Genomic DNA, 25,983 nt, shown 5'->3' on the forward strand with positions numbered 1-25,983 from the left:
TGGAAGAACCCCCGCACCTTCTAACAGAGGTCCTAGCTAAGCTTCTAATGTCTTAATATCTAGAAACATCCTGAAATGCTTAAACGTCCAAAATCTAAGAAGCATCCTAGAAACATCCTAATATCCTAGAAGTGACCTAAAATACTACAAATGTCCTTAAATACTAAAAGTGTCCTGAAATCCTAGAGGCATCCTAAAATCCTAGAGTGACTGGCCCCTGGCCTCCTGTCAATTTGCACAAGCGGCCCCCAAGCAAAGCAGGTTGAGTATCACCGCCCTATACCGATCTTGACCACTTCTCAGTTCAGTTCAACAGGGAACATTCTCACATTCTCAAGACAGTGTAGCAGAGCAGGGTCATAGAGGTCACACTACACTGTCAAAACAAATATTGGACAGAAAAAGAAGCAGGACGCCATAACTGATTGCATGACTACATCCCTGTTATGTATGTTGGCACAATACCAAGGGGACGTGCAGTTTTACATGTAGTTGTGTGGCTGAGAGTCAGTGATGCCAAGCAGACCAGACTGTTTGTTAATAACACGCCATTCAGATGGACCACATCATTTGCCTGCTGGTCACTTGGCTGAGGTTCAGGGCCTTTAATCTTAACTAAATTTATCAGGAGTGTTGGTTTGGTATTCCAGACGGAATTTAATCGACACATTTCCAGGTGATATATGGTGTCAGTGTGTTTACACAAAGCACTGAACCACATTACAAACATGCTGACTGTTGCAACAATATCAAAGATCCGAAGCTGCACTGACACTTGCTGATGTAGTGATATACTTGGCAATCGATAAATCTTTGAAACTTACTGCAATTAGTGATAGTCAGAGAAGATGTGTATTGTAAGGTAAGAGTGTTTTGAAAAAATGATTTTGCCAATACATTTTTCTCTGCCATTAAACACTTTGAAACCTGTGCAAACTGGCTCGATTTCTTTCAATATAAGAAAAATAACCTGAAATTTACCAAAAGAAAGGAAAGGAGAAAAAAGGGGAAAAAACTGATATAAAAATAATGATAAAATAGATTCCAATAATTCTAATAGTAATATTATACACTTTTCTGGACATTTTCCACATATTTATTATTATAATTGACTTCTAACAATTGTAATGCTCTCTCTCTTTTAAAACTATTTTTCAGGTAATTTTCTCGTTACTTTTTTCCTTATTTCTTGCAATTTGTGGGAGATGTCTTGCCAAGTTGTTCACTGCCTTTTAGCCATCAAATCAATTTCTTTAGGTTTCAAATGTTTAAATCTTTGTGGAAGGTGTCTGAAAGCAGCACAAGAAAGCTTATATTGCTTCAGGTTTCAAAGGGTTTATCTGGTGAATTAGATGCAATCCATCAATACTCGCTCACTTATTTTGGTCTCCACTTTCACTTAGTTTTAGCCTGTATGTTATTGCATATATTGTACTGAACACACACAAGCATTTAAAAAAAAAGGTTTGCGTGTCGTCAACACCCCTCCAATCAAAGTTTTTATCTTCTCTCTAATACCTATATTCTTCTTTTACCTGTGTGGTTCCCCATAAGTTTAATCAAAACTTAGAGGTTTTACATTTTTGGTACCACATGTTTCTCCTTCCTGAGCAGAGGACGGCTATAAAAAGCAACCTTTCAGGATAAACATCAAAAGTCCCCCTAAAACAAAAGGCTCTATGGGATCAGTGTCAAACATCGCCTTTTGGAGCACGTCGGGTAACGCTGAGCCAAGCACTGCACATGACCCAACCAGGAAGTTGCTGAACCCCTCAAAACAACAAACAATGATCTCTCTTGAAGCACAACAGCATTCATTATGCACTGGCACCACAATGCCTTTTTTTTAGGGTTCATCTAAATTCAGTGACACCGACGGTTCAGCATACCAAGCTAATGCTGAGCATTAGAGACAAGAGAGATTTAAAAAGGTTTTAACTGTCTCATCTAAAACATGAAAGGCTCCTGAAAGGGAACATTTTGAACAGGGTTCCTACAGCTTTAGACACGTTAGATCTAAGACTTTTTAAGGCTTCATTAATGCCACTGTAAAATTTAACACCATTTTTACCACAGCCAAAATTGACATCAATTGCTTTGCAACAATGTAGCCTTAATTTTTATTGTAACATAAACATGACATGCAGATTTTACATATAAGAAAAAATAATTTTAAGTCCCATTTATAATGTCTAAGCTTTTTTAAAAACTTTTGAAAGATCTATTTAAGATATTTTAATGCCGATTAAGACCTTATTTTTAGATTAATTCATCAGATGCCCTTTAAGACTTTTTAGGGATCCATGGGAACCCTGATTTTGAGTTTTCTGCTTCGCTGTCTGCTGCAAAATTTTCAACGTGGTTTTCACATGACATTTCAGTGAGATTAATCCAATATACAGATATTAGCCTGTTGTCAAACATCAGTCCGTAGTTTGTTTGTATGATTGTTGCTGATGTGACCAAACTGTGTCCCAAAACTAAGGAGAAACAGATTAAATACATGTAACTTGTTTGGATATACATGAACACATTTTTGACAATTATTACATAAGTTCTTCAATCCGTCAGTTTGTTTTGGTGACTCTCTCCTCTCACATGACACAGAATGAATGAAAGTCAGTAAGAGGCGGAGGAACTCTCCAGAAGAAAACAGACAAACAGTTCGAGACAGACCCGTATCACCCACACCACAGCTGCTGCCCACTAGGCTTTTGGTTCAACAAAGACGGTACTGGTCCAGTGTTTATGGGATAACATAAAAACACTAGATCAATCGTACACAGCTAACATCCTGATGGCATCTTCGGCCAAGAAGAAAAATAAGACCACAGGATTTATCTCCCCTAGGAAACAAAATTCCTAGTGAGTGAAAGTTCAGTCAGAAGACGAATTAATTAAACAATATGAATAAACAGCACGGCACTTGTGTACCATGCAGACTATGTTTATTCATTTCATACCAGATGTTCAAATAGTTGCATCAGTTTGAGTTTATCAGGGCTGATAATGACATTTTTGTACTGAAAGCGCCAATTTTGCTTTGTATTTTATACCTGTTTTTTGTATGTGTAATTTTGACACATTACACTTTCAACTTTAAGGTCTATCAATTTCTAAAGGCTGATATAATAACAGCCACAATATCACTGCCAACGATTATTTGGGCAACCTCTAATTAAAACATTACAAATGTCAGGGTCACAATGCAGAAAAAGTCTTGTTGATAAGGACTGGAAGGAAAACTTTTGCATGTCCAGAGCATCACTTGAAACTCTGAGTGAGTGCTTTGAAAAAAGTAACATCAATCTGTACACTTTATTTCCTTTGTGATGAGGGGAGGCTGTGGAAGTCAACAGTCAACATTCAAAAGTAAAAATGACTCCAAAAGTTGAGTTGTTTTTTTTTAAACAGGTTGTGTGAACCGAATTTTGTGTTTGAAACAGGGGAGTTAGGGACTTGAAAAAAAAATACTAAAAACATTCTTTGCAGCTCATTTAGGCAAAATGACCCACTCACCTGTATTTACAATTTTAAGCAATATAAACTTATGGAGTAAACAGGATCTGAATTTAACTCCCCCCAAGAGCCAAATGCAAGTAGATTTTCAGAGTGACGAGTAAATCTGAGGGCCACACTCTACACTTGATAAGTGTTTGTACCATTATAGTCATGTCATTAAAAACTATGCTGAGAATCTCTGTCGCCTTTTGGTGTCATTAACACAGACACAAGCGGTGTCACAGAACATGACCATCTCCAGCGCTACTACTTGTGCTGTGCTACGCTGTCGGCTGTATGGCACATCAGCTGATCCGCGATCATTTGATTTAAATGTACTGAAGGAAATGTAAATGTTGTTTTTATGCTGTTTTTTTGGATGGTAAAAAAAACTATGCTTGACTGGTAGATTATTTCATCTACCAGCTACCTTGGCCGCTGAGTCAGAAAGTTCATTTTCGAAGAAAGTAAAAAATGCCTGGATTTATATAAAGTATTTTTTGGGTCACGTTTTACATTTACACTGGTTCATTCTGTAACATCAGAGTTGACCAAAAGGGCAATCAGGCTTGCTGTACAGCTACTGGGTATTACAACAACACCCAGAAGCAGATGGCTGGGCAGCGTTAATAAATGAGAACAGAGACATGGACACACAAAAAGAGATAAAGACCAAAGTGCTGATAGATGAGCAATAAAGCAGAGCTTGAAGACGTTTGCAGAGGCTGGACGACAACAAGAAAGGAGGCGAGAGAATGAGACAAGAGTGATGGACGAGAAGGAATAAAAAATAGTTGAGTCAAGGAGCTGGAAAGGAAGATTTGCACACTGCCAGAGCAGCTTTGTGAAACGACTTCCTCTTCTTTTTTTGGTGTGGAAGAAGAACTTCTTTTGGAGCTGCCTGTGAGCACACACTGAATGAAATAAAATCCTTGTGTTTGCAGGGAGGTTTGTTTAGCTCACTAGATTTCTGAGGAGAGGCAACGCCGCCGCCAGTTTCCCCAGTAACCGCACCGCATGGACCTGCCCAGACCAGTGGGGAGGGATGGCAATACGCCACACAGCACTGACAGCATGCTAATACAAAACAGCTTTAAAAATGCACTCTTGGATAAGAGGGAAGAGATGCTCACAGCTTTTTGTCCTCTTAACATCTGACTCAGCTGTAACAGGCAATATCTTCAAACTCTGAATTACATCACAGGAATACACACATCTAACCTAAGGTCACTCCACATGTGAGTGTTTACGTGCATACGTAACCAAATCTTCTATCTTGAGCTTTGCTATCGTCTGTTACGCAGAGTTCAGATAGCTAATATTTTGCCTGATCGAGAACACAGCCTAATCAGTGTCAGATAAAGATAATTGAGGCCAATGGACCAGAGATCCTGTTCCAGACTTTTATCTTGTACAATGTGAGAAATGTCAAGCCACCTCATCTCCTTCTGTTCTTTTTATCAGTCTTCAATTAAGGCTATCGGCTGTGAGCGAGCAGCAGGGAGGAGACTGAGCTCAGTGGAGACTCCAAAAAAGAGATTTAGCCAGCAGACAGGGACACATGCAGACACAGCTAAGACGCTGGTTACGCACGGGAAGTAAGTGAGATTGAAGCAGGGTTCAAGCTGAGGTTACACCTGACAAAATGTTCACCTCCAGCCTGAGGATTCCTGCTGTGCAAATTCCAATGTTGACTGTTACATGTATTTTAAACATGCATACAACAAAGTCACTTTAACCCTTTCATACCTGAGCAAATTGGTTTATTTTCAAAAACACAGGCGACAAGCAATTTAACAAGAAATGGCCCCTCAAAAAACAAGAAATTAATAAAAAGTTACAGAAAATTACCTGAAAATAAACTAAAAAAAAAACAACAAACAAAATCAACAGCAAAAAGAAAAGAAAAGAAAAGAAAATGACAGTCATATGAGGGTCATACCAGTGGTTTTGCATGTTTTAGTCCATTTACTTCTAATCAAGTAAACCTTACATAAAGTTATAATTTGTACGGCAGCTGGATTCTCGATATATTACTATATCATGCAAGAATTGCTGGATCACAGGTTTGGACAAATATACATACAGTACATAGTAAGGCCTCAAGTAATTTATTTATGTCCCAACCAGCAGTGGTTCAGATCCGTCAGCATACTAAGAGGAGCTACTTGCAGCTACAGGGATTGTGTTAATGTGTGTGACACAGAGAGTAAACAACAATGGTGGCTCTTTAAGAGGTCAGTGTAGTTCAGGGGATGCTTCGGGGTCACTTCTGCAAAATGTCAGGAGGCCAGGAGCCAGGCCCAGAAGCTCTATACATTGAAGGATTTTAGGACATTTCTGGGATTTTATGACGTTTCTAAGATTTTGAGCATTTCTGGGATCTTAGGACATTTCAAGGATTTTAGGACGCTGCTAGGATTTTTGGATGTGTCTAGGATTTTAGGACATTAAAAAATTGTTGAGGGGCCATTCAGCACATTATCAGGGGCCAGATTTGGCCCGCAGGCTGTAGGGTGAATATCACTGGTGTAGATGCTGCATTAAGCATCAGTTCTATCAAAACTGGAGAGTATATCTTAATTAAAAGAAGAGCATAAAACTGCACTGAAGGCTTTTCTTCATTCCTCTCCTGACTGGCTCAGATTGGTTAAGGTTAGCCTGTCATAGATGGGAATTGACAGATGGTTCATCCATGCTAAGTATTTTTTGGAAGTGCTTGCCTGTTTCCAATGATGGCTTCTTAAATGATAACATATGCTGGAACAACCAAGTTCACACAATATGCCATTGTCTTCTATTAATGTCAATATACTGTAAAAATGAATAAGCAGGTTTTTCAAGCTTGTTCATAAAGTATAATAACATCAACTCTGCATTCATTTTTCTCTAAGATGTATTGCTGGGACATGACAATAAAGTCTGATTTAAAAAGTTTAGTCAAAGAAGATTGGCTGGAATTTACTGAAAAAAATGAAGTTGTGTGGCACAATTTTCCATCTTCAAATTCAGTTTGCTCAGTTTAGTCTTTAAGAGAGACTGAATTATGTTGTTTTTTTTAAGAAACATTCAGAGAACTTCCCCTCAAAAAATCAAAACAAACGATGAGGCCTCTTGGATGGTAAAAGTGGCTCAGTGCCAGGCCCTTTAATCTGCTGGACTGGAACCAATAAACCCGTGATGTTGGCTGTGGGCTAATGTCATCACCATGTAAACCTAACTTTGCTCCTCGGCAACAAGAGGCATCACGAGCAGTGAGGAGAGTTTTGACAAAATTAAATGGGCATATGCATTAATTTGCAATTAGCTGGCTGTATAGCAACTTGGTCCAGAATGAGAAAAATGCAATAATATATTGAAGAGTTTCAAAGCTAAAATAAATTGTTAAGAAAAGATTCTCGAACCCAACAGGATAAAAATACTAGAAATACTATAGCAGCGACAAATAAATCCTATGTGCTTATTTGCTAGGCTCACTCAACTTTAAAAATTGCCTCAAAATAAAATATTATAAATATTTTTCAAAAAAAAATGTTAATGATGATTAGAAATTTGTGTGCTTGCAGTTAAACCACTGTACATTCCCTGATTACATTAATCAATTTATAATGATGCAAAGAGAATACAATTATAATGTTACCATATTAGTTTTACTCCATACTGAAAGTATTTTTCTTCCCTTTCTCTTTGTTGTCCTGCAGGTCTTTGTGGAGATTAGTGCAGTAAACACAGGGTGACATGCTGCGTGTTCTACATCACTCTCATGCCAGCTCACCTAACAGGTGAGGCGTTACCTGAGTTGAGCTGTATGTGCAGGAAGTGCAAGAAATTTGGCAGTCTCCCAGGAGGCTACATGACGCCTTTCCTGTTTCTTTCAATGAGTGTTGTTACTTTGGAAAAAAATCAATTCACAGGAACCAAGTTGTTTAGGAAAAAGAAGAAAAAACACCAATTTAAAAAGAGTGTAAAAAACAACTGATGTTTGGTTATGGCATTGTTGTTTGTAAACAAGTGACTCTCAAAATAGAGATTCAGCAATATCTCAGGAACTTCGCTGAAGTTTTAGTACTGAAAAAATATTTTATAAAGAAGTTCAACCTTGTATAAATATTCCTCATGCACCATGTTTGATTTTTCCTGGCATTTGTGTTTCTATTGCTTTGCCATCTACATCACATGGAGGGTAAAGTAAAACTTTTCTGATCAAAGTCAAAGGAAATAAAGAGTACAGAAGCAGGCAAACTTACCTTCTACCTCCTCCTCGTCACAGATGTGCTTGAGTAAGGACGCCCCCCGGTCCAGCACCGCCTCATCCTCCATCCTGTAGTAGTAAAAGAGGAAGAAAGACTGCTCACACTTCTCCTCCAGAGACAACGTGGAGCCATAGCGCTTAGGCTCGTTCACCTGCAGTAAGTTTGGACTGGGGCTCAGTCTGGTGCTGCTGGTGGCGCTCATCTCCACCCATTAAAGACTCATTTACAGACAGCGTGGCTACCTCAGAGCTTTGAGATAGCTCCTTAAAATCTCCTTTCAGTGAGTAAACGACCCTCAAGTGTGACAATGAGTGTCGTCCTTGAGCGGGGCAAAGTGCGCAGTCAATAGGTACGATGTAATGGATTTAATCTGGCGGAGGCGGGTGAGCGAGAGGGCAGGAAGTCTCTGCTAATTGAGTGTGAAGGCCAGAATGACTGGTGTTTGTCACGGGCAAAAAACTCCAGACTGATGGAGACTTGAAGCCATAAGGATCTGTCTCTATCCACACTTCACCTGTTGGACACTGAATCAAGGTGTTGTGTTTTATAACTGCGGGGAAAAACATCTGAAATAGTATCAGTTAGTGTTGTGTCTAATCAGTCACACGCCTACACACACTACAAAGCCTCTCCATCTGTTCAGTAAAGCCTGCCAGCCCCCCTCTCCACCAACCTCCACCTAAGAAACAAGTGGGGCATCACATGTCTGTCTACTCATCCGCCCTTACAGGATTACCCCGGCTTTACTTAAGTGACAACACACACAGGAGCCCGTTACAGGTCGGCGTGTCGGAGCCTCCCATCTCTGAGACGACTCAACACGCGCCTCAAACGAAGCGTAATGTTTCCCAACAAGCAGTAACGTGAAAAAGTAAAAGAAAATGTTTCATTTAAGCTGGCTCTGTAGCTGAAAGAAAGTTGTGTTTGTTTGTTTTCGTGTTGGGGGAGATACAGTATGTACTCGCAGTCAGTCAGGGGCTGTCATAAAAAAATGAAAAAAAAATAACCGCAATTATTGACAAAAACAGCTCATTTACATATTTACATATTAAACTTTGTCAAAATGAATAGCAGTAGCATCCACTGTCAATTAAAGCGTAAAAACTGGCCCCAAACTCTTATTAACCAACACACAATAAACACAGATACACATGGCATGTTGCACGTTAATACCGGAAATACTTAAGCCCTGGGTTTATCCTAATGGGATTACAGACAATTGGTTTGTTTTGTGAAACAATCACAACTTTTTTTTTAGTTTTGTTTTAGGGGCTCATAATTATCCTTGAATTCAAAAAAAATTCACAGGGATTTTGAGTTTTTTTGGAGGATTTGGCCACAGAAAATCTGCTTGATAATAGTGTCGTCACAATACTTAATTTATAACTTAAATGCAACACCTTGAAAAATGTCAACATTCGATACCATATTCAATTACATGATATCAGGGGCATAATTCTTTCTTTTTTTAATTAAAAGATAAATATAGCAAAGCTATAACACGAGAATGATGGCTTTTCTTTACTTGCTTAGTAGGGAAGTAAAGTCGACTGACTGAAGTAAACATGAAGAACAAGTATGGAGCTTGGCCTGTTGCTCTGGTCCCTCTATATATTGTCTAAGATTCTTTTTTGTTTAGTGCACTGCTATTTTTCATCATAATGTCATTGATCCCTTCACTAAATATTTTCCAACTCAACTTAGTCCATTCTAGGTCAAAGTGGACTGCACAGCAGGAGCTGAGTAAAATGGCATGGGGACACCTCGGACACAGAGGTCTCAGAGGTCAAAAGGTCAGCTGCAGAACAGAGTTCCTCCAGCTGGTCAGGATTCGGCGTCCTGCTCATGAGGACATTCTCTGCTCACTGCATCATGGCGCATAATCTTCACGTCACTCACAGATTCAGTTCACCAGCGTCTTGTTTTGAAAAGTTGCAAAGACAGAACAGAAAGCACTGCCAAATTATCCATGTTATTTTAGCTCTACAAAAAGTAAAACCATTACTGATATTTCTGTGCCATCAGAATCGTTTTAACACTTGCTGATGATGTGTGGACAAACAACTCTCCATCAACACACGTGAAGTAAAAATGGTGCTGAAAAAAATTCCTGTGTTTACTTGTAGGAAGCTGTTCAATTCACAAACTATAATTATTCTACATTTTCACAACACACTGACACTACCAGTATAATGCTGTGCTCTACTACTGCAACTGAGAGTATTTTTTTTTCCTAAACTAACATAACCTGCTTTCTAATTTCCCATAAAAGAGAAAAAATACAAAATCATAATTCTGGTTCCTGCAAAACTTTGTTATTTCTAAAAAAAAAAAAAAAAAAAAAAAAAAGGTAATTATAAGATTACCTAAAATTCAGAGACAGTAGGCTGATTGATTACTCAAAAGCATCTTAACAAGAAACAAATTTATCAAGTTTTAACTTCCATGTGTAGTTCTGTCTGCTCCGGGTCAACTTGTAAAGCATTTTAAAACAACACCATGATTCAGCTGCAGTTAAAAGCTAAGCTCTTTTATTTCTGGACTTCACCAGCTTCCCTGCTAACGCTGGCCTTCCTACTCCCTCCATTGCCACCTATGGAACAATCATGGACATGACAGGCCAAGCTCCACTCTGCCTGAGCCAACCGCCCACACACATCTGCACCAAAGTTGATATCTACACTGAACTTAACATATTGTCAGAGGAAGAGAGGACAACAACATGTTTTAGTGAAGTTATTCAGCAGAGATAAAAAAGGGTTTATGCTTTGATTATGATTAGAGACTGAACATGAATCCACTGTCATTGTTGCATATCAACAATTTGTATTGTTATGTGCACTCCAGGGGTCTTTTCTGTGATTTTGAAAATAAGTTTGTACTTCAGTTTTTATTTACCTTGTCCCCTTTGACCTTTTTTGCCTGTTTCCAAAACTAGAAAGTGATTTCCTACATTTCCCAGAATGCTTCATCAGTACACAACATGCAGACTAGAACAGATTTCGATGGTCACAAATACCCTTTTTTTCAAGGATTAATTTTAGTTTAAGGCACAGAAACCAAACTGAGTTGGCAGCCTTTGACTTTTTGTGTTTTTGTTATGTTACCAACAAGATAAACTTTAGCATCAAAGAAAGTCCTCACATCATTTTAAACTATATAACATAAGCCACCATCGGTGATGACTGATTCTACCATATGTTTCAATAATGTGAGCATGTAATGGATTCAATGTAATAGCAGGTTAAGTGATAGGACTACATACTCGGTCATGGTGCAAAATCTTTGCACACAACTCTGCAGGCTGCTGCCATTGGCTGTTACTTGCAGCACAAAGCATCAATTCAGAAATATATGTTGATACAAAACACAAAAGCTGTTTGTTTAAATCTTTCAAAAGGCATCCATGCAGTGATTATTTTGTATTATACCTCTTCTATCTCTATCTAAAATCTTGCAATTTAGTTTCACGTGACTACAATATTGGCTATAAAATATTATTTTGATGCAACAGTTCAGGACTTGAAGCTTGAGATCCCAGTTTGGAATTGACAGTATTTACTTGCCGTGATTTAGAGCCAATTTTTTGTCTCGCTCTGCCTTCTATGTTGTAGAAAACTGAAACAATTTCTGCTATCAAGATCTCTTAAAGCTGCATGGAAGATACCTCAATCTGACATCATGACATTAATCATTTACCAGGAATAACATTTTAAGTTATGTCTGTACTGATTATCAATAGCTAAATTTTCAAACAACCTTATTACAAGCTGTGCAAGCAATCAAAACTTGACAAGCTGTTACTTTGCACTCTTGATTGTATATAAGCTGCTATCTGTCTTTCACTTCGCAGATAACGTATCAGTCTCCCTGTCCTTGTAGGGCCTACAGTAATCTGCATGTAGCCTACATTCACTATCTGTTTGGAGAGGTGAGTGTGTTCTCTGTACCCGAGCTGATGCAACTGTCGTGTCCAAACCATAGAAATATCACACAGCCTGAAGGCATCCAGACTGTGGTATTATGGTATACAGTATCTACTGTAGTCACTGCATGAGATATGAATGAATGTGTCCTGGTCGTGTATCTAGTGTCCTGTACGCAAATCAAGTTTTGAAAAGTCAAATCCCTCATGCATGAGAGCAGAATGTCATCACATATCAGATTTCCCTCAACCTCAAAGACTTTCTCCACACAATAAACAGATACCTACAGTTTTTTGTTAAATGATAGCCACATCGGGTTTTCGTCTGACAGCAGTTTTCTCTGTGCATGAGGTTGGTATTCAAAGCTTTGCTTCTTGGTAACTGTCACACAAACTACACTAAAAGTTCGGCCATCAACATGGGCAAAATTTTGGTTATGGCTTCCTGATGGCAACTAGAAAAATGCAAAGTCACAATGATGCAGTGTTACCTGGGCCACCAATTGCCCTCAGGTTAAAAGATCTAGTGATCAGTCTGGTAATCCACTTTTAAGGATGCACAGACAAGTCAATAAAGCCTAAATAACATCCGTGATAACAAAGTTGTTGTGTTTAGGGTCACTTTTGTTTACACTCAGTTGTATGTGCAAAGCAGTTTCACAGCTCTTCATGTTTAAACACTTAAACTATATACAGACAAGATTTCACAGGTAAGTAGTACATTTTAATCAGATATGACTTTAATTTCATATAAGTATGAAATACACCAAAGTCAGCTACAGCTACGTATGCTGTCTGAAAGCAGTATCTGAAATCATAAATTTCAACCTTCTTGGCTGTTAGAGCACATGTTTTAACTTGTCAGTCTCATTACTGAACCACTTGTTCCTGAAGTGCACCTGCATTTATTCCTCCTTATTTTAAGCACCAGTAGCTGTTAGCAGGCTCTTCTACACATCTTATTCAATTCATTTAAGGTCAAGTATCTGTGTGTGGAGTTAAAAGCACTCCTGTTAAGCTTGCTGAAGTCACTTACTTCTTGCTGCTGCTCATCTCTTCAGGTTGCGTGTGATAAATCTCCTTACTGAATGCGGTGAGCAGAGCGGATCACCAGAGCAGCTACTGATGCTTGACCTGACAAAGTAACACATAGAGAAGAGGTCATTTCTCTGCTGTCTATGGACCCAGTGCACACTCACAGTCATTCACAATCAAAATGCTTGATTAAAGTTAATTTTTTAAGCTAGAATTACACCATTAAAATATCTGAAGGATATAAAATAGCACTGGTTCCAAAGTAACACTTACTATGGGAGTTATATTGGTCCAAAAAAAAGGATTGTTGATTTTAAAAAATCACAATACAGCAAAATGCCATCACAGGAGCATCACAAGCACAGTTTAGAAGTAAGTAATACAACTAATAGAATGCTGAGACTCTTTTTACACATTGTTGCATGAACTATAATAATTTTGTGATCACTTTACAGAACAAAAGTACACTTTATAACATGATGCAGTTGCTATGAGTCATAATAATAAAGAGCACAGGAGTTTGAAACAGTATCATAAATCATGTTAACTGGCTCAACGAACCGCTTAACCAAAACAAAACACACTCCAGTTGCGCATTTACGCACAAGCCACCCTTTAATCGTGTGATAAATTGTCTCAGTATAACTTTAGATCACGGATATAGCGTTGCTCGAAATACATTAAAAAGTGGCATAAAGCACAATAAAGTCGCTAAAAACCTGAGTGCACCGATGACACGCTGCAGAAATATTATGATTTATGCTCGCCTCTTCACACATGCACACAGGGCCTGAAGAAATTCAGTTGTAAACAACTTCAAGGTGGAAAAACGAGTGACGGACTCACCGCTGTAGTTTTGATCTTTGGCTCTCAGTGTGTTTGGCTCTTGTTGTCGCCCCTGCGGTGTCATGAAGGTAAAGAAGTCTACTTCCACAGCTCGGGTAAGTTTGTATGTGGCATTGTGCGGCGGCTGCGCTCAGCATGCTGCCGCCTCTATCTGCTGGACCATCCTTCTGTCAACGCCACTCCTCCGGTGGGAGGTCAAACTGCCCCGCTGCTGCACCATCAACACTGTCAGATCAGCCCCCAGCAGCACACAGCTCAACCGAGCCATCAAGCCGCTGTGCCAGGCTGATCAATGCTGGATCAATGCTGTAACACACACGGTTCACCACCAAGTCAGCAACCTGTGGACGTTAGTAAAAACATAAACAGCAAAAAGATTAATAAACCTCAAATCAATAATTACAAAAAGGTTGACAAAATAACACTGAAACGTCATGCAGCAAATATAAAATTAATAGTCCAGACAAAAGCGTCCTGAATTCTTGAAAAACAGAAAAGATACCTGAGAAATGTTTCTTTAAATATAATAAATTTGAGTAAATTCCCATGTATGTATTTCTGTTAGTACTTGTTTTTACATAGTTGCCATGTGCGGCACTAATAAATACGGTGTTTAATGAGATATTATTGTTATTATGTCCTTTAATCCAAAATAATACAGATAAAGCAACCCTAAAATGTTCAAAACATGCATAGTCCCTTGAGGATATTTGACCAGAATCCCTCTACAAATGTATTGCGGGATTACAGTAGATTTAGCTGTGTATAATGTATTTTGGATCTCAGCGCCATCTGTTGGAGAAAATATAGCAGGATGAGCTGTCATTACCTTAATACAATAAATTATATACCCAATAGTTGTCATTTCTACTGTAAAAGGGCAATTAGGAACTCACCAAAAAAAAGTGAAAATTACCAAGAAAAAAGTAAAGTGACAGGAAAATTACCCCAATAAGCACAAAAAAGTAAAATAAATAAATAAAATAACCCAAAGAAAATGCAAAAAACATTATAACAGGCCGCACTTGAACCTGGACCGCTGCAGAAGCCACAGCCATATGGGACGCACACTCTACCAGTTGAGCGAGAGGTCTCCTCTCTTCCCCTTCCCTCTTGTTTTCTCCACAGGATTACACACGTTTTGTAGATTTTTTGTCAGTCCAAGGCTCAAATTATCATCAAGCTTTCTGACTTTCTATTAGTAGGATTTAGTGGAGTTTTATAAATAGCTTCTGCTGCATTTCAACAAAAAAAAGAAAGAAATGTTGACAGCTTGCGACTAGATGAATGAATTAAATGCACCCTTGGCTCTATGACTTGTTATAGATTTCCAGTCCTCCTCAATGACTAATTTTATGTGGTTGTGTTGTGGTATAATTAATTTAACTAGCCTGATTTTTTTCTGGTTTTATTAAGTGGAACTATTGTTTTTATTACTTCTATTATTTATATAATTGCTGAATTTAGGCACATCAAGACAAGTTTTTGATATGTGTGTGTGTATGTTGTATGATGTTGTGGCTTTAATACCTTACCAAATTCTGGATTAAAACAAAGTCCTACTATATGCGCAAAGCATTTCAGGAAGTAATAAAAGTAGCCGTGTTTTTAGATTTTCATGCCACTTTGTGATTATTCATCCATAACAAGTTCAAAATGGTTTCAAGACCATTTATCAAATCCACCAGAGGGCAATTACCATGTTTTCAACACATATATATTATTAACCTTTTCGATAAGGATCAATGAAGAGACTTGAGGTCCTTTGGAGTGTGCAGGACACTGTTGAGGTGACGCAGCAGTCTGCTGGGGTGTTGGAAGCACAGAGAAGGACAGGAAGTGACTGGACAAACTGGTTAGGACGGTTAGTTCTGTCTTGGGCTGCCCTCTTGACTCTGTAGGGGAGGTGGGTGAGAGGAGGATGACTGCCAAGCTGACGTCTATCATGGACAACACCTCTCACCCCCTGCATGAGACTCCTTCTGCAACAGACTGCGGCATCCACAGTGCAAGAAGGAGCGCCTTCGCAAATCCTTCATCCCAGCAGCAGTCAGACTCTGTAACGAGACAATTTAATGTCATGTAACACTGTTGTTTCACTGCCTTCATCACCCATCACTCATAACATGACAGCTACTTTTGCAGATTATATATGTTTTTCCCCATAATCACCATGAATATTCACATAATATATGTAGATATTTGTATTTTTTAATATCTATAATAATAATGTGTTTTACTTGTATTGCATCTTTCATTCAATGCAGCCCAACATGCTTTACAACAAAGAAATTGCATGCACTGTCACATGAAAAGACAAAAATACATAATGAAAAACTGCATGTGACCACCATAGATGCATTCTATGTATTGATCATCATATCAATACATAGAATACGTCTTCTGCATTAATAAAACCCACTTGACAATACTAGTAAAAAGCAAGATAAAATAAGGATAAAAATAGAATGCACAGAATGCATATCATAAGATGGCATATAAAACCCATTTAGATAACATTAATAAAAATAAAGCAATAAAAGAGACTGTATAAAATGCATGCAATTGAAGAGGTGCAGCAGTTCATTAGTGCGAAGCAAAAATGCACAGCAGTTAGCAGTTTTACTGTGTAACATGCACTTTCCTTCTTTGCAATATTTAACCACTTAATGTACACTAATATTCCTTGGCTATATTCCTATATTTTTACAGGAAACATACTGTATACCATGTGTGTATTTCAGTTATCCTGTGCAATTATATTTTATATATCTCTACATAATCCCTATTTGGATTTGATAATATTACATCCCTTTGTCACTCACATCACTTTTTTTTTCTTTTTTTTTTTGCATTTTTCTCTGTTTCTGACTGGGCTGTGGGATTAATTAAGTCTTCTTCAAGGATTCAGGGATATTTTATTGTCATTCTTACAACGAAAAACACTGAAAGAACGAAATGCAGTACTCAGGTCTCTGTGGAATAAATACCATCAAGTACTTGTTTCCGTATGTGTATCCTAAGAAAGTGGGCTGTCAGGTAAAGTGAGTTAAATGTCTACTTTTCGTGAAAAACTAGAAAAAAGAAGACATGAACCTGCCAACCTGGTCTCGCATTTGACTGTGTCAGCATAATGCCTTAACGTTAGTTAGCTAACACAAGTCAATGTTTTGCTCAGCTTAACATACGTTAACTGTTAAAACACACTGTACCTGTCATGCTCCAGAAGTTTACAGGCGCCGCTTTTCATAAGGTAACCAGTGTTACTGAAAAATAACACTAGACCCGTTTACATGTTGTCGGTGATGTCGCCAACACTCATTTATTCACCGTGAATTTCAGTCGATCAGCTGTTAGCAACAGTGCTAGCTTACTTCCCAACTGACGTATGCTAGCTAGCTAGCTACGAGAAAGTTTGCCGGGACAAGCGTCCTTCGTCAAAAAACTAACGTTACCGGCATCCCCGACATTATAGATTAGCTATGGTTAAATGTGATAACGTGAGATCGTTTCCACGGGGTTTACAGCAAAGTAAAACGGTTATTTTTGGTAATATTTGTCACATTTTGTTTCAGGGAAAAATCGCAAATTCAAACTGACGTCGCGCAACGGTTCGCGCATGCGCACTGTCAAAGAGGTGTGTCCCAATCTTGACTTCCCTATAATACATCCATGGGTCTGTTTTTTTATTATTATTTTTATTTTTATTTTTATAATTATCATTATTGACCATTTTTCATTTATGCAGTATATTGCACAGATATATAATCAATTTCAAAACACTGAAAAATTATAATTTTAGTAACATATATTAACTATTTCAAATACATTAAAAAAAAACATAAAACAAACACAACAATGAAACACTGTTGTGTTTGTTTACATATATATATAAGTTGTACAAAGAAGATTTAAGACGTATACACCTTATTTCTTTTATTATGTGTAAGACGCCTTATTTTTTTTTTTTATTTTTATTATTTATTAAATAATATTATTTTTATTATATTATATAATAATATTATTTTATTATATTATTATATATTTATATTATATATATATATATATATATTATTTTTGTTTGTTTGTGTTTTAACGTTTGTCTTTTCATTTTAGGGGCAGGCGGCACGGGGATGTCGTGGTTAGTATTGTTGCTTCACAGCAGGCAGTACCCAGGCTCGATCCTGGGTTGGAGCAAGTTTCGGACTTTGGGTGGGGGGTCCTTCTGTGCAGAGTTGCATGTATTTCTCTGGGTTCTCTGGCTTCCTCCCACAGTCCAAAGACATGTAGGTCAGGTTAAGTGGTGACTCTGAATTGCCCGTAGGTCTGAATGAGAGTGTTAATGGTTGTCTGTCCATATGTGTCTCTTTATCTGCAATAGTCTGGTAACCTGTCCAGGGTGTACCCTGCCCATGACTAAAAGGCTAAGGATCTAAATATATGATATATATGAGTTTAAAAGTGACAGGGGGCATTTTTCTGCTGTTTTCCTGATTCACTTGTAGTGTGGTGTTTTCACAGTGTGGTTTGAGTACTTTTAAAGTACCTGTTAGTCAGAGTCACACAATCACTCACTTTTCAGCTCTGCTTTGGTCTCCACCAAGTCCCAGTATATTTCTTTCGCTTCCAATTTTGGCTCAGATAAACCCATTGAACCCAGATTAATGACTTTATCAGAGCTTGTTTGCTGAAAACAGCTGCCTGCTGACAGCGGCCAGACTGAACATACGGTAAATGAGCCGTAACATCAAAACAATGAGCTAAAAGAGGCCAAGAAAACAGACGATACGTATCTTTGTTTTTTGCTATGAACAACCTCTTTTGCATTACATGGCCATCTGATCTGTTATTGAAATATGGATTAGTGAAGAGAAAAATAAATGTTATGGTTCAGTATGGCTGGAGTTATGCTGTGTCAGTGACGACATGTCTTAAATTATTCATCTGTAATGCATGACAGAAGCAACGTTTGTTGCATTAAAGTGGGATCTGTCTTTTTTTGAGTGATTGTGCATATTTTCCATCTTGTTGATACTGAGAGATTTTTATAGTCTTGTCACTGATGTCACCCATATTATCCAGCGTAGGTTTGTAAATGCTTAACTTGTTGTTTTGAGTTCAGAAGAGTGCTTTTAAAAACCAGAAAGGACACACTTGATACCTGCATTAATGCCCTTAACCTTTTGAACTTTGAGCAATTTAGCTAGATTTCTTTTGAAAAACATGGGAAGAAGGCAATGAGCAACTTAACAAGAAATTGCAAAAAAAAAAAAAGAAAGGAGTTACACAAAAATTACATTACATTTTAAAAAAGGGAAATTATTTTTTTTATACAAAAATATTTATAATTTCATGTGCATAATGATAATAATCATAAATATAGGTCTGTAAAAAGCATCTGAATGCAGCACAAGAAAATAAATATCGATCCAGGTCTTAAAGGGTTAATGTGCAATTGTTTAAAAGCGAGAAACATTGTCTTTAGTGTTGAGAAACACTCAGACACAACATGTTTTCATTATGCATTTAATCACTCCACTGGGAAGTCTTGGACGTCTGAACTGTCCACACTAACCGTGGTCACTGTGTAACATTTTATTCCAGCGCTGCACCGTCACGTTTCTCAAACTTACACTCTGTAACTGGAGAGTAACATTTAACTTGTGATAATCGAGTTTAAACATTACTCACTCAGGATGTTAAATGTTTCAGGCGTCGTCTACAGTACGACACGTACAGTACGATACCTGATACTGTGTTTTGGCTATTGCCAAAACACAGCCGGGAGAGGGACCTCTGGCTGTCACATGAGAGAATTCATCCATCTGCACCGTCTCACCTGCTTTTGTTTTTGTTTCTGAAGTCCTGCGCATAAAAAGTATTTTTAAAACAGATTTGTTCATATGTGTGATTGGAGTCTATAGGCATATATTTTGGAGTGGTACAGGGGACACGGTTCCCTTCATATTTACAACATATGTATTGATAAAACATTAAAGTACCAGAGGGCTTTTATTTTGATACCAAACAACATTTTACCAAACGACATTTTAACCATAAATTAATTTTTTTAAAAATCACAAATTAGTTCAGAAAATTCACCAGAATGCTGGAAATAAAGCCCCCCCCCAATGTTCAAACACAACCTCGGACCGACCCTACCCAGCTAGCAGGCAACGTTCCCACAACATTGGCTACGTTCCCTACAAGTTGCAATAATGTTTTAAAGAAAACATTTCAATCTAATGTTAAAAGAACATTTTAAGGATGTTTATCTTTTCAAATACTGCTCCTGTAAGGTTAAATGCTGACTAAGACGTGATGTATTGAATGCAGCGTCCTGAGGATGTTTTGGTGATGTTGAGAGGTGACAGATCACAGAATGTTCTTTTATAAAACGTTCCCACAATGTTACATGAGAACAAAGGAGGAACATTTTCAAAGCAACATTCAGAAAATGTTCTTGGGGACTGAGATTGCAGATCTTTTTTGTTTTTTAGAAAAAAATGTAATGTGATATATTAAAAAAATAAATAAAATTTGATGTCCATAGAGAATGTTGGCCGGTATTTAAGAAGAAAATGGCAACATAAAGAAAACTTTCCAATAAAATCTTACTAAAACATTCACTAGTTGGATTTGTACCATTCTCAGAACATTTTTAGAACCAAAATTACACTTTAGATTACACTTTTTTTTTTTTTTTTATCAAATGTGCTTTATTCCTCTTTCCTTTCTTTTCTTTATTTGGAGCCCAGATTTTAACTTCTTGAGGAAAGATATGAGCAGCATCAGCAGTCAACCCCAGAGCAGGTGTGAACTAAACCATTTAGCACCTTAAAGAGATGAGATTATTTAATTATTTAAAGTTCAGCCTTTCATCTTATTTATTCAGATCATTTGAATGTATTTTTGTGTCTTATTATTGGGCAGGGCATCTCTATTTTTAGACAAGACCTCCTTTCTGACAATGGTTAATTCAAGATAAACAACACATTTTTCATGAACAAGCCATCATCAAAAGTAGAAGATTGCAGCGGTGTGTTTTTACCGTCGATATACTTGAATTTTCCACAAGTTGAAATTTGTTCTCAAAACAACGTTTTTTGTTTTTATCCATAACACAAAATATTGTTAAGGCTAACATCAGTCTGACATATCTGAGACGAGCCAGTGTGAGACGGGATTGTCCCTCATACATAAGTGTATAATGCAAAACAGCTGCTGTTTTACACATTTATGACTTAAAGCATGTCAGCATTTCCATGTTTTCCATCATGTAGTTTTATTTTTGGAAAAAAAAAGGCTGCACTGTTGAGAAAGAGACGGGAATAACATTGTGGACATTGCTCTCTTTCAACAGCTTAGCTGTAAATTCAGTTTCAAAACATAAAGTATTTGACTTGATTTTCCCTTAAAGGAGGATTTGGGAGGTATTTGCATCGGCTCTTTGACCCTTTGTAGTTTGAAATGTGTTCGACGATCTGATGCTGCTGTTTTGATCCCACTTGTTTTTCCACTGGGTTTTATTTTGTGCCAGCGTGTGCCTTTGATGTAAAATTGTTCCAGGAAACATAGTTTCACCTCCACCTTTTCTCTGAAATTCCTCAAGCCATATCATGACATTAAAATAATAAAACTGTGGAAAAGTTTTTTATTAAACAAAATCAGTTAATCAACAGTTGTCACGGTGACAGTCGTGGTCAGATACTGTTTGTTTAGTCATTTTTGTAGTGTTAGAGTCATTTGCTTAACATTTTTAAAAAGAACGGCATATTTAGAAGATCAAGAGGACACACGTCAATATTCACTTATTGTTATTACACAAAGGCCTGAAATACAGACAAACAGGGACTAAACACATGTCTTAAATGGAGAGGTGTCAGGGCAAGGCGGCTGCATGGACAGGCAAATAGATATTTATTTATTATTTATTATTATTTATTTTTAAATGTAATTTGTATTTATTTATTTTATAACTAAACAAAAAAGCACATCCCACACAAAAGACAATAAAAATCTATAGTGTATCACAAGTGAATGCTTCTCAAACTAAAAACTAGTTATAGAACAGAATAAAAATAAATAGGAATAGGAAATTAATAAATAGGAAATTGTTTCGTTACAGCAGCAAATAAGAGAGCAGCAACTGAATAAAATATTGGTTAAAAAGGCAAAATAAAGCAAAAATATATACAAAGGAAGGTACTTAACATAGAATAAAATAAAATGACAATAATAATAATAATAAAGATATGTAAAGTATGAACAGAGAACAAAACGTGCAAATAAGTGTGCAAAAATATTATATATATAAATATTAATAATATAAAGTCCAGAGTTCAAGGTCAAAGAAGAAATAAATACAAAAATAAATATGATAAAATGATAAAAGAAGTTTAAAAACCCCAACAACAACAATGCCAAAATGGGCCGACAGGTCGATGCTACCAACACAAGGGTTAATCCCTGGTGCCCAAATTTCACATATTTTCCCAATTTTCTGGAATCTGGAATTAGTCTATTAAAAGAGAGAAAAAATGAGAACATATATATGTATTTTAGCATTTTTTTAGGCAATTTCCTTTATCATTGTTGTTGTTTGTTTTTTTTTTTTTACTTTTCTTGCTAATTTTCATTTCATTTTAAATTTTTATTCTTAGTTATGTTTCCTCTTTCTCTGTAATTTTATCATATTTTAGAATTTCATGCTAACTGATCACATCAGTTAGGATCACCGCAGGGGATTTTATTGGATAGAAAATAGAAAGTTTTTCCAGACTGTTTTTAGTTGCAATGAAACTGTTGAGGTAGACCTGTGGTGTTTCCAAAATATCAGTATTGATTAATGCACACTGTCGTCTATAAAAAAATAAGTAATCAATAAACAATGACAGTTATTGGAAAGAAAAAAAACCCTCAAAATCCAAGATCACAAATGAACACACTGACATTTAAGTCTCTTTCTGACGACAGCGTCGCTTTGGCATTTAGACAAATTGTTCTCTAACATCTGCTTTTCCAGTTTGCTGTAACTCAAATGCCTCAAACCCGAAGTCAGAAAATTAGGCAACGACTTTTGGAGGAACATTATGTGACCGATAACCATCAATAAATCCTGGAATAAAACCAAACAGCGGGCCAGAAGTCAGGCAGAGGAAACGGAGATGGATTACGCTTTAAAGCGGGACATAAACACGCAGGCCGAGACAAGCGCTGGATTAATGTCCTCAGAGAGGAAAAACAGAGACGCCTGAAGAAAAACCGAGAAAAAAATTCCACAAATTAAAAAAAACACGTCTGAAACTGCCTCAAAAACCATCATGCAACTTGATACAGTTATTACAACCATATCATAAAAGTACTACTTTCCTGATCAAATTTATGTTGTTTAGACTGCTGAGACAAAAGTGTCATGTTTTCATGTGTACATTAGCTTTAGGACAGATGTTCTCACACAGATGTGAGGTTTCAGCGTACAGTAAGTTATGTGGCAGAGGTCTGTGAGGAGACACAGAGAAGCCTTTTCTGTGACCTCTCGTGACCTGATGCCTTCGCTGGGCCCGACTTTGTCTCGCTGCTTTAAACAGCGGCTCAGTCGCCACAAAAAATGCTGGTAATATATGTTTCTGCAAACAATAAATATTCTGCAGTTGCACATTTCATACGTATCATAAAGGCCTCCAAAAAGTCCTAGTGTGAGAGATGACTTGTTAAGTGATTCAGTGGGTCATCACTGTGTTTTCTGCAGCTTTTTAGGCAACAAAAGTGGATGTTTAGTAGCGACCTTTTCTGCATTTCCTGCCAGGACAGTGGCATTAAAAGTTTGGTTTTTTTTAACGAGATATCACATGCCAGGGTAGTGGCAGGATAACAGATTTTTTTGTTTTGAGACACTGCTGTGTTTTCTGCCAGGATACTGCCATGAAAAATAATCGTTTTGCAGCAACCCATCACAGCTTTTCCAGCGGGGATCTTATCATGAAAAGTTGTTGTTTTTCACAGACTGCTGTGTTTCCTGCCAGGATATTACCATGAAAAGCAACTGTTTTTATTTTTTGAGACATGGCAGGATAGCGGCATGTGAGTGCATTTTTTTTTCACCAAGACTGGATAGTGGCACGAAAAGCATTTGTTTATTATTCAGACATTAATTGCCTGGTTTTCTGCTGGCACAGTAGCACAAAAGTGGTTGTGTTTAATTGGGACATTGTTGAGTGCCCTGTAGCGATAGTGGCATAAAAAAAGTGTTTTTACTTTTTTTTTTATCAAGACATCGCTGAATTTCCTGCAAATATAGTGGCATTAAAGTGGCTGTTTTTACTGAGACAGTGTTGCATTTCCTGCTGGGTTGGTGGCGCAAAAAGTCTTTTTTTGTTTTTTGTTTATTGTTATTTTTTGCAAGTCATCACTGAGTTTGTTGCCACGGTTGTGCCAGGATTACGGATTTTTTGAAAATTATTATTATTTTGACTTTTTTTGCCGTTATTACAGCACAGACTGCGAGAGTGTGGAGGGGGGGGGGGCGAATGAGGATGACACACAGCAAAGAGCCGCAGGACAGAATCGAACCCGGGTCGCTGCCGAGGACTCAGCCTACATGGGGCGGACGCTCTCCTCACTGAGAGGCCGCCCCACGGATTATGTTTTCATCAAGACACCGCTGAGTTTCCCGCCAGGATAGTACAATGAAAAACAACTGTTTTGTAGTAAACTCATCAGGTTGTTAGAAAACAGAAAAAAAGGAGGGAGAGAGAGAAAGCAGAGAAAAGAGAACACAACACAAAAGGCACTTTGCCCCCGTCTGGCGTGTAACACATTGATTCACTGGTTTTAATGACAAGTCTGGTTTTGTCTCGCTGGTTAACACAAGAGACAAAGGGGACACTTCTTTCAGTCCAAAGTACAAAACATGAAGCAGCATGTTTTATTCTGTGAGAACTAAATCAAGTTACTCTTCATCCAAAAATTGTAAACACATTTTAAATATTTGAATGGGAAGCTAGTGTTTTTTTATTCTTGGTAAATGATTTGAGATTTGATGTTACACTTTACAGATGTCAGACCTGGCAGGTGCAGCCGGTCAGGATAAAGGTGTGAAGTCAGTAAAATGTCTATAGAGAGAGAGAAAGCATGTTCAGCATGTTTTCCATCTCCTGTTAACTCCTGAAATGTCAGTCCATGTCAATAATGCTGCATCTCCTCCCACTGTCAGTTTTGGGTATTACATATTTGGCAAAAGAGAGTACAAGTAACCCATTTTTTGTACGTCCACATGTAATAATAATAGTATTGTCAAATAATAATGAGATATTGCTATAATAACTCTATTTAGATAATAATAATTACTATAATAGTCACTCTTTTTTCATTATTATTTTATCATCATCACCATCACCACTGTTGTTGTTGTTGTTGTTGTAATAATAATTATAACAGTGACATGATTTATTTTGCATAAGTCTGAACTGTTACTGAAGTAAAATATCCAGTGGTGGAGGAAGTATTCCAAAGTAAAGCAAAGTATTCCTTTACTTAAGTAAAAGTACTACTATCACACTGTGAAAACACTCGTTATGTTTATTATACAAAAATCTTCGTTTGTCAAGTAACTGCTAGCAACTGAAGTTTTTAGTAAATTAAGTGAAGTAAAAAGTAAAAAAAAAAAAAAGCAAAAGTAGCATAAAAAGAAGAGGTTTAAAGAAAAGTACAAGTACCTTAAATTTGTACTTAAAGTGTTGAAATAAAGAGTTACTTTGAATGTTAAAACTAATTGCAGGAGGGTGCATTTTGTTACGTGCTTAAAAAGAAAAAAAAATAGCATTGCGTTAATTTAGTGCTGCCTACTTTTACCGAAAAAGCTTTTTCTTTAAAAAAGCTTTTGAGCACAAATAATTTAAAATAATAAACACACTGAAAAATGTCCTCAGATAAAGTTTAGGGTTGAGCTCACCACACAAAAGGTGAAACAGAGGTTGAAAAAATCCAGAGTCATACACCGGAAAAATTTAATAAAAGTTTATTGTAGATCTAAGAAGCATTTCCATCTCGCGTGTTAATTAGCTTCAACAAGAACAACTAAGCTGGTTTCAGTGAGCTTCTAATTATTCTTCATATAAATCACCGAAACATAAGAGCCGTTGTAAAGATGCACTGATACGCCCACTTCAAACCAGTCAGGCAGAGAGCCATGCATTTAAAATGTCCAGAAAAAGAGAGAATATCCAGAATAAACAAACAAATGCTGAATTTTATGATTTAAAACTGTTTGAGATAAACTGATGTGACGAGTAAAAACTGTCATCAACAGAAAGATGATTTATGGTTTTAAGCCTTTTTGTTATTAACGCCACTTCTAAACAATACACAACACAACAGCGACAGTAAAGGTAGATTTGACCCCGAATATTCAGCTTTGTAAAC

At 37.2% G+C, this 25,983-nt stretch overlaps 1 protein-coding gene across 3 annotated transcripts in view; it reads right to left on the reverse strand.

The window, feature by feature from the left end:
* Positions 1-13,673, reverse strand: part of slc4a4a (solute carrier family 4 member 4a) — a 69,760-nt gene extending 56,087 nt beyond the window's left edge. For all 3 annotated transcript variants that reach the window (XM_042487697.1, XM_042487695.1, XM_042487696.1), the window contains exons 1-3: positions 13,561-13,673; positions 12,716-12,813; positions 7,749-7,822 (exon numbers count right to left, since the gene is read on the reverse strand). In XM_042487697.1, coding sequence (XP_042343631.1) covers positions 7,749-7,822; positions 12,716-12,732 — 91 coding nt within the window. In that variant the 5' untranslated portion in view covers positions 12,733-12,813; positions 13,561-13,673. The remainder of the gene's footprint in view (positions 1-7,748; positions 7,823-12,715; positions 12,814-13,560) is intronic.
* Positions 13,674-25,983: the final 12,310 nt, after the last annotated feature.

This window comes from Plectropomus leopardus, chromosome 6 (assembly GCF_008729295.1).
Source record: "Plectropomus leopardus isolate mb chromosome 6, YSFRI_Pleo_2.0, whole genome shotgun sequence".
Taxonomy (NCBI): domain Eukaryota; kingdom Metazoa; phylum Chordata; class Actinopteri; order Perciformes; family Serranidae; genus Plectropomus; species Plectropomus leopardus.